This window comes from Epinephelus moara, chromosome 1 (assembly GCF_006386435.1).
Source record: "Epinephelus moara isolate mb chromosome 1, YSFRI_EMoa_1.0, whole genome shotgun sequence".
Taxonomy (NCBI): Eukaryota; Metazoa; Chordata; class Actinopteri; order Perciformes; family Serranidae; genus Epinephelus; species Epinephelus moara.
This window is the reverse complement of record NC_065506.1, coordinates 4908925-4918147: the sequence shown is the minus strand read 5'-3', so window position 1 is coordinate 4918147 and position 9223 is coordinate 4908925. Positions and strand designations below refer to the sequence as shown.

Sequence of the window (9223 nt, the reverse complement as noted above, 5' to 3'; positions counted from 1 at the left end):
TTAGGAAAAAAAAAAAAAAAACTACTTTGCAAAATAATGATAATAATAATAATTGTACCTTGAGGAGAATAATGCTTGACTAAATCTATAGATGGCACTTGAAATTTTAGAAGAACTGTTGGATGAAAGATTGACTGCTATTTACCACACACGTTGCTTTTTTCCCTCTACCTTTTTCTGATGTATCTTTACCCTATTTAGACTATTTCTAAAAGTCCTTGACATATTGCAATATCACTGGTTTTATGATTTTAAATATAACTGTATTTTGTAACTAATATATGGACTTCGGCTACATTTGCTGTTGTTAACACCTCCTCAAAATGGATAGGAGTGATATCACAGGTGTGTTAAAATATACAGATATGTAATTTACAAAAATGTCCTCAGCTGTGGTAGAAGAACCATATCTAACTGTATGATCTTTTTCCACAGGTGAAATTTCGTAGCAGGGAAACCTATGATGGCTGTAGTTACACCACCTGGAACTGTTACACTGGCAACTGTGGCTCTAGAACCATAAATCAACAAGGTGTAATTGACAGGAGAAACTATGCATCAGCAGAAGACTGGTGTGAAACTGAAAGAGTCATTACCAGAAATGTCCCAAGTGACAAACCCTTTCAATTGCGGTGAGCTTTTAGTTTGACTTCAGATGTACATATATATATATATATACATATATATATATATATATATATATATATATATACATGTATTCTTGCTGCTGTTCTTAGCATGTATACATTGAATACAGTTTGTGCAGCATCATTTACATAAAGTCATCCAGTTGCACATAATTGTAGTTGTTGTGGCTCTGGTTATAATAAAAGTAGCAGCTGTTAGATGCAGTATTTCAAGACTTTTGTTTCCACATATACCAGGCAAATCGGCTGTTGTTGGGTCAGAACGCGGAACGGGGTCAGTGATACAAGACAATTAACCTCAGTGGATTTGGGATCAAGATCTGACACTGGAAAACCAAACAATTCACCAGACATTGGAATTCTACCTTTCCTACGGTAAGTCCCCTGCATCCATCCATCCACTTTTCTAATCGCTTATTCTCTTGAGGGTCGCGGGGGGNNTTGGGGGGGGGGGGGGGGGGGGGGGGGGGGGGGGGGGGGGGCTGGAGCCTAACCCAGCTTACATTGGGCGAGAGGCGGGCAGTTTGCACCAAATGATTTGGCTCACCACAATTCATTTGTTTCTGAAGAGTCTGTAGAAAGCATGCTACTTTGTCGCCCCCCAGTGGTAGTACAAAAAAAGACACTGTGGCAGCAGTAGCGGTCCCAGTCAACATTTTTTTCACTACAGCATGTCAAACAAAAACATATGCCATCAGAATAATTTGGAAATACACAATTACACACAAATTAGTGGCTTTAAATTCATGTTTTCATCTTATAAAAAGGGTGTTCACTTACTCTGACTTACTGTAGTACTTGGGGAAATACATAGATGTCTGAAAAAATAAAGTTGGAGTTTTTTTCCCACCAAACAATAAAATAATTTCCTTGTTTTTTTAATATGAATTACACTAAAAGTATTTGTTCTTCTGAACTCCATTACACCATTACCAGCATGTCAGTGGCTTTGTATTACTTCCTGCTTTTTCTGTTACCATTTATTACACCCATGACAGACACCCATGTTTGTAACTCTGATGATTTGATGCTTTTGTGTAAAGGATCCTTGGAGACTGCCACTAACTCTTGTTTATGTGTCTATGAAGGGTTCCACAGAACTGCCCACGGACATACAAGCTGATGTCCTCTGATCCTGATGGTGACAATGTTCGATGCAGATATGGAAATATAAGAAATATAGAGTGTGGCAGGTGTGACCAGCCTTCAGGCTTTGATTTAGATCAGGTTAGTTAAAAAATTAATTTCCTAAACCACTGTACAATACAGAACTAGGTTTGCCCCACTTAACTACCTCATGTTCACCTTCTTAGGGCTCTTGCTCATTACACTACCGCTCTGCCAGTGCCAACAACAATATTTATGGATTTGAGATGGTGGTGGAGGACTTCCCACAAAACCCCATCACTCTGGCCTACAGCGATGGATCCCGAGTCGCCAAGATTCCACTGGCTGTAAGCAGGAAGAAACGATCCTTCTATCATACAACTACCCCATGGGGGTGGCATTATACCTCACCTCCTACCACAGCCTCGCCAAGATACCCAACCGCAAGGTGGTGGCATTATACAACTCCTCCCACCACAACCACATCAAGACCCACAACCCCATGGCGGTGGTGGCATTCTACAACCCCATGGTGGTCTTGGCATACTACAACCACAACCACACCAAGACCCACAACCCCATGGCGATGGTGGCATTCTACAACCCCATGGTGGTGGTTGCATAGTACAACCACAACCACACCAAGACCCACAACCCCATGGTGGTGGCATCCCACAACTACACCAAGACCCACAACCCCATGGTGGTGGCATCCTACAACTACACCGAGACCCACAACCCCATGGCGCTGGCATCCTACAACTACACCGAGACCCACAACCCCATGGTGGTGGCATCCCACAACACCAAGACCCACAACCCCAGGGTGGTGGCATCCTACAACTACACCAAGACCCACAACCCCATGGTGGTGGCATCCTACAACTACACCAACACACACACACACACACCCATGGTGGTGGTGGCATTCTACAACCCCATGGTGGACTACAACCCCAAGAACACCTGCAACCAGCCCTGAACACCCACTCAGCCAACAAACGCTGCAGTTCTCCTTTCTTGGTGAGTCTGATTTTATCTGTCCTCATTACTGTCATTGTTTCTATGAATCAATGTACTTATCACATCACAGCAAAAAGTGATGCTGCACTAGCTTTATTGGGTTGAAAATGTCATGGTAAGAAAGATAGATAGATAGATAGATAGATAGATAGATAGATAGATAGATAGATAGATAGATAGATAGACTTCTAACGTTTTATTTATTTAGTCAATAGCAGTCAAGCCACCCAAATTCTAGGAAAAAGAACTTGGCCTTTGTGTGATGTTAGGTGCAGCCTAATGTTACAGCAGAAATCTTACTTTTGACAGATAATCCAAAACACTTGCTAAAGCATCACTGGGTGGCTCAGTGTGGCCAGAATACAATAGCTTTTGCACTTAAGAATTTCAATAAATCTGTTTTTTTTTTTTTTTAACTCCAGTGGACCCACCTGCTCCCTCATGTCAGGAGGGACTTTACTTGCCAAAGCTTGTGCATCCAACGCCTAATAATGGAGCACGCTTTCAAGTAGAGGCCAACAAAGAACTGGAGTTCAGGGTGAAGGCACTAGCTACATATGGAACGTAAGTGAGAATTTATGTGATCAGTGTATACTTGTGGCAGCAAAACATTGTCATCATTTCAGCGAGTACGATAACATCGGTAATGAGGAGGAAATATCTGGTTTCTTCATTTTGTTTTCATACAGAATAAATAATGTCATCATCAGTGGACCGCTGAATATCAGCAAGCACAGGAACACACATGGCGAGTTTGTCATTAGGTGGACGCCTGTACCGGATGACGTGGGAGAACATTTCCCCATCTGCTTTGCTGTTGAATCAGTGACTGGGTGAGCCGAGGGTTCCTTTCCATTGTGATAGAATTAATATGTGTGTATGTGTCTGGGTTACAACACGATTTCACCTTTTGCACATTTTACAGCTCCACTGTAACCACTGATCATGTCACACACCATCACAGCTACCATCACTGTAACCACTCCAAATCCATATTCAGAGTAAGGGTGCTTTCACACATGAGCTGGGTTCATTTGGTCGCACCAGAGGGAAAAAAGGATGTATTGTTGCATTTTAGCTTTGGTTCAGTTCCTGTTCACACTGACTTTTTGCAAACACACCAAGAGGAGTAAATGAACCACACTAACCGTGCAAACAGACCTGAGTTTTTTTTAATCGAACCAAACAGGTTTGGTGTGAAAGCACCCAAAGAAACATTCTGTGTGTTTGGTGTTTTGTGAACTACATGTCTAAGTAACAAGTTAGAGCAGCACACTGCTCATATTATAACTGATTCTGAGAGATTAAAATCAAGAAAGCTATGAACAAATAAGAAAGTTATTAAACTGCCAATTTAAAATCATTCACTTTATTCATTAAAAATGTGATGTCAGAGGAAAATGTGCATCAAAAGTAAAAAAAAAAAAAATTCAAAAGCTGATACCTTCTGCATTTTCAAACTCAAACTAGTCATCACTAAAGTACTGCTATACCCTACTGTTTATCAGGATTGCTGTGAGGGTTAAGAAAAATAGTCTTCACTACAGTACATAATACATAACACAGGAACATCAAGAAATCAAACAAATTGTCATATCTTTTTTTTACCCTACATTAAAGTGAACATATACACTTTTGTCAGTGTAATTGTAATTAGTCACAGCTAGTGCAGAAGAACCCAGAGGCAGACAACGGCAGGTTAGCAGTCTTTATTACAAAAGTTCAATAAGGAATGAATGGAGGGAATGGTGTGGAAGAGTGCAGAGTGAGGGGGGAGGGGAAGGAAAACAAACAACGTGGTTGACAGCAGTAATCCAGGAGACACTGTGACAAACAGCAGTAATAATTTTAAGAAAGACTTGCAGGTCCTCATTTAAAGTGTTAAATCAATGTTGACTTATGCCTTTCAGGTCTCGGGTCTATCAGTCCGAGATGAGGTGTGTTCTGGTGGAGGTCCATAGGGAGCTGGGTGAGTCACAAGGCTACTTTAATGTTAACATTTTGTAGTGTAAGTACAGCTATGATGGTGTATACTTTCACCAAATGTAGTGGCGGTGTCCTTGATATTCTGCTAATAAACACCTGCTTACTTCCTAGTTACAACAGACAAATAGTAAGCATGCAACATGTATCAGAGAAAAGTAAATATTATCTAAATCATATTCCCAATATTTTCAAGTCAAAAGTTTTGTTTAAAGGTCATTGTGCTTAAAACTGTGTATGTCTTCTAAAATATAAAGGAACAGTTCACCTCAAAATCAAATTTTTTTTTTCCTACCTGTAGTGCTGTTTATCCAACTAGATATTTTTGGTGTGAGTTGCTGAGTGTTGAAGATATCAGCCATAGAGATGTGTGCCTTCTCTCCAGTATAATGGAATTAGATTGCGCAGGGCTTGTGGTGCTTAAAACATAAGGATAAATCCATTTTAAAAAACTCAACAGCAATGTCTCTTTCCAGAAATCCTGACCCAGTTACGCAAGATAATACACAGACCTTGTTGTCAGTAGTTTTGTGTAGGACCTATTTTCTTTCCCCAGGCAGACAACAAGAGATGTAAACATTAATGGTGTCCTCCACTGCTGAGCTGTAATGTTAGCTAGCTCAGGTGAGCTAGCAGTAGCCTTTAATCCTGGCATAGCGGCACACTTCCTTCTGCTAGGTGAAAGAAAATAGTTCCAACATAAAACTGCTCACAGGTCATGATTTTAGGAAAGAGACATTGCTGTTGAGTTTTTCAAATGGATTTATCCTTATGTTTTAAGCACCACAAGCCGAGTGCAATCTAGTTCCATTCTGCAGCCGATATCTCCAACACTCGGCAACTCACACCAAAACAATCTCGACTGATAAATAGCACTACTGGTAAGAGGAAAAATATGCTTTTTTGATTTTGATTTTGTAAAAGATATACACAGTTTTTAAGCAGGGAGCATTTTTCAAAATTGTTTCAATATATATGTATACTACATATCTTGCTCTAGTTAAAGCCAATGTGATCTGCGATGAGTCCACAATGACAGTCGAGGTTGAGAAAGCTTCCTTCCCTCGACTCCATGAAGATCATTTGCGACTTAATGATCCTGTCAACACAGCCTGCAGCCTCCAGACAAACTCCAACAGCACTCACATTATCGCTGTGGTCCCCTTCAATGCTTGTGGCACTCAGATAGAGGTAACGCAGGGTCATTTGTTCTGTCACCCGTTATTAGTGTTGTTTTCATTAGTAGTATGACTGATAACCTTTAACTCTGCAGGAAGATGAAGACGACCTAACTTTCACGAATGAAATCACCACACTTGACAACATAGGAGATCTGATCACCAGGAGACACATGGTGGAGGTGCAGTTCTCCTGCAAGTACCCCAAACGTGGAAATGTTACACAGAGCTTCTCAGTGCACAGGAAGAATGTCACAGTGTGTGAGACAGGCTTTGGCACTTTCACCTACCAATTTGAATTCTATCCCACCAACCAATACCGAACCATGGCTGATCCAAATTCATACCCTCTGGAGTATGACGTAGGGAGCGAGATTCACATGCAGATAGAGGCCACCTCCACAGTCAACAACACCGAGCTGTTTGTGGAGTCCTGCAGAGCTGCACCATATGACAACCCAAACTACCAGCCAACCTACTCCATCATTGAAAACGGGTAGGTATGAGTACACCACCAAGTGGCAACACAGAACAGAACAATGTATTTGTAATTTGTTGTCTTTTATATGAGAGGTAAGTGAGACTGATGAAAATGATATGTCCTTCTGTCTTCCATCCGAGTGTTTCACACTGCAGATGCCTCATCTCTGCAGTATGACAATGTCAGGATGCAAAACTCAGTGCTTCACTTACTTCATCTTTATCATCCTGATCATGTAAATACCTTTAATAGGACAATACCTCAGCCCCTATACAGCCCCCACCAGCATAGAGTTACAGAAGCAATATTTCTTACCTTTTTGTTTGTTTGTTTTGCTCTGACTAGGTGTAATGTGGACCCGACTGTTGTTGTCCATCCATCCTCCCATGATAGAGAATTCCGGTTCAGCATGGAGGCCTTCAAGTTCATCGGCATGTATGACCAGGTAAAGAATGTGGTTAGACTGAAGCAAGGGACTAAAATTGTCTCTGTAATATTCCTAAATGTTTCAATGAATAGGTCCAAATTATAATTTGCTCTTTTTATGTGGACACAGTGTGAAACAACACATCTTTATACTGAAGCCACAGGGCGTAACAGCCAATCAAAAAAAGAGAAGTAAATCTCTAAACACCTGACATGCTTATCATGTCAATAACTGGTGTAAACTAAACATTCTCCAAAGTATTATTGCAAAAAAAAAATTGTACAATAGGAAAGAAAATAGATCAAAAGATATAAAAATAATTCTATGAGAAGTTGGTGGACCAATCCGAAATAAGCAATTTATCAACATTAAAAGGTTGTTCAAAAAGATGAAGCAGATCAAATATAACCAGTGCGAGTGTAACAAAACATGTAGACTTTTACATGTCTCTGTTTTCCATTTAATCGTTTATAGAAACATAATCAATTTCCCCTTTTTATATTTTCATTGACACACTCCAGTTCCTGGCATGTATTATTTGTCTTGTTTTTAAATCAGTTTTCAAAAATGGTTATTGCCTCTCTGAGATTTGGTTCCACATTTTGTTTTAGAGTTAAGACGTGTGGCTTTCGTAAAAAGATGTTTTAAATGAACATGTAGCACTTGATATAATGACAGTGTGTTCTGCTGCATTCAGGTGTACATCAGCTGTTCGGTCATGATGTGTGAAGCAGGGGTCCCCAACACCAGGTGCTCGCAAGGATGCATCAATTCAGTATCAGTGCCAGGCAATCTAATCACAAGCCGCCGCAAGAGACAGGCTGTCACTCAGAGTTTAAGGCACTTGGTTTCCCAGGGTCCCCTGCGCTTTAGGAGGTCAGCAGAGAGCACCGGAAACCCAGGTATGAAAAGAGGAAATGTTTTCTCTTTGATAGACAACTATGTTTATAAGTGAAAATGGGACAGGTATAACATTTACGTATATTTACATATCACCATATTTTCAGGAAATGTTGTCTTAACCGCACACCTGCCTAATTTGAGTCCCAGTTCAGACAAGATGAAAATAAAATTGTGCTTCTCTTTTCTCCAGGGATCAACTTGAACCTGAACTTGGTATTCATTGCTGGATGTCTTCTTGCAGCTGTTGGCATGATCAGTGCAGTGGTCATGTACAAAGCCAAAATATCCAGGGTCAGATACCAACCATTGCCCAGATATGACAGTTAAGACAGCTGTGTGTGCAAAACACCTATTCTGTCTTAGATACTGCCATGTGTAACATCACATATTAAGGTATTGACAGAGCTGCAACATGCATTAAGATTTTTAACCCAATGAAGGCAGTGCAGCATTACTTTTTGCTTTGACTACATAAAGCTTTTTGGTTAGTTTTACTATCAGATTGAGTTATCAAGTATCTAGTTATGTGTGCAGTTAAAAGAATTAATTTTATATCTACACCTTTAGAAATACAGCTATATGACAGAAAATATTTAGTGAGGAACAATTAACCAGAAAGGAAGTTTCATATTAATCAGCACTGAAAGGATGATCAACCAGTACTGCAACTGCTAGCTGACTTTTCACTTGTAGTGTAACCTTGTAACCCTATCTTTTCAAACGCATCTACTATTATGTATCCCAGTATGATTTAAAACAAGTATCTTGATCTATACATGTAGTCCTACCTAGTCATAATCACCATAATCAGTCCTGTGCCAAATGTTATCATTACCTGTCAAAGCCCTTTACAGCTTAACCAAAGTCAATTATGATTCACTTGCTAAATGTATCAATAAAAACATTTATTCTCTTACATATATTTTTGCTTTTATTCACAATAATTCTCTTTCTCTCTTCCACACCAACACATTCTTTTGTTCCAATGTTGTTTCAAGTCTGTAGAGAAGACATTACTTTGAATAATTTCCTGTTCTGAAGTTCATCACGTTTCATAATTTGTACAGCAATCAAATGATGACATCTGCATTGATGCAGAAGTTATGGAAGATTATAAACTTTAAAAGTATACAACAAAGTTGTCACATTTGTAAGTATTGCTGTCTTATGTACTGTGGGGGCATCTCAAATTAAAGGTATGCAGGATTGTCGGTTACCATTTCTAAACAAGCTCGCCAGTGAAATTGAAAGTAAAAGCCAACCCCAGTTTCTCTCTTGTTTGGCATTTCATCTCGCTATATTTGCATTTTTTCTGCACTGTGCTTCTTGGATGCCTGCTACTCACAGTATGGCACCTGATCGCTATGTTTTTATTAAGCCCCAACCTTACCTGAGGCCCATAAAAGTCCCGAACACAGAAAATAAAAAGAAAATAAGAAAATACTGGCAGGGTAAAGTCTCATTAGATTAATCA

General features: G+C 39.8%; 1 protein-coding gene across 2 annotated transcripts; it reads left to right on the top strand.

The window, feature by feature from the left end:
• Positions 1 to 2330: 2330 nt before the first annotated feature.
• Positions 2331 to 8646, top strand: LOC126391965 (CUB and zona pellucida-like domain-containing protein 1). 2 transcript variants are annotated; one of them, XM_050047021.1, is made up of 9 exons: positions 2331 to 2777; positions 3200 to 3341; positions 3467 to 3610; positions 4688 to 4746; positions 5761 to 5951; positions 6034 to 6434; positions 6765 to 6864; positions 7544 to 7748; positions 7940 to 8646. In XM_050047021.1, exons 4-9 carry the CDS (start codon positions 4710 to 4712, stop codon positions 8074 to 8076), a joined length of 1071 nt encoding a protein of 356 aa, XP_049902978.1. In that variant the 5' UTR covers positions 2331 to 2777; positions 3200 to 3341; positions 3467 to 3610; positions 4688 to 4709; the 3' UTR covers positions 8077 to 8646. The 2 variants fall into 2 exon arrangements, with proteins under 2 accessions (XP_049902978.1, XP_049902988.1); XM_050047031.1 differs by lacking the exons at positions 2331 to 2777; positions 3200 to 3341; positions 3467 to 3610 and having other exon boundaries at positions 4608 to 4746.
• Positions 8647 to 9223: the final 577 nt, after the last annotated feature.

What these genes read in the sequence shown, in the direction of transcription:
- LOC126391965 (XM_050047031.1), top strand. Translation starts at nt 4,677, where the DNA reads ATGCCTTTCAGGTCTCGGGTCTATCAGTCCGAGATGAGGTGTGTTCTG. An exon ending in CTTGTGGCACTCAGATAGAG is followed by an intron (nt 5,952 to 6,033) that starts GTAACGCAGGGT and finishes TTAACTCTGCAG; the next exon opens with GAAGATGAAGACGACCTAAC. An exon ending in TCATCGGCATGTATGACCAG is followed by an intron (nt 6,865 to 7,543) that starts GTAAAGAATGTG and finishes TGCTGCATTCAG; the next exon opens with GTGTACATCAGCTGTTCGGT.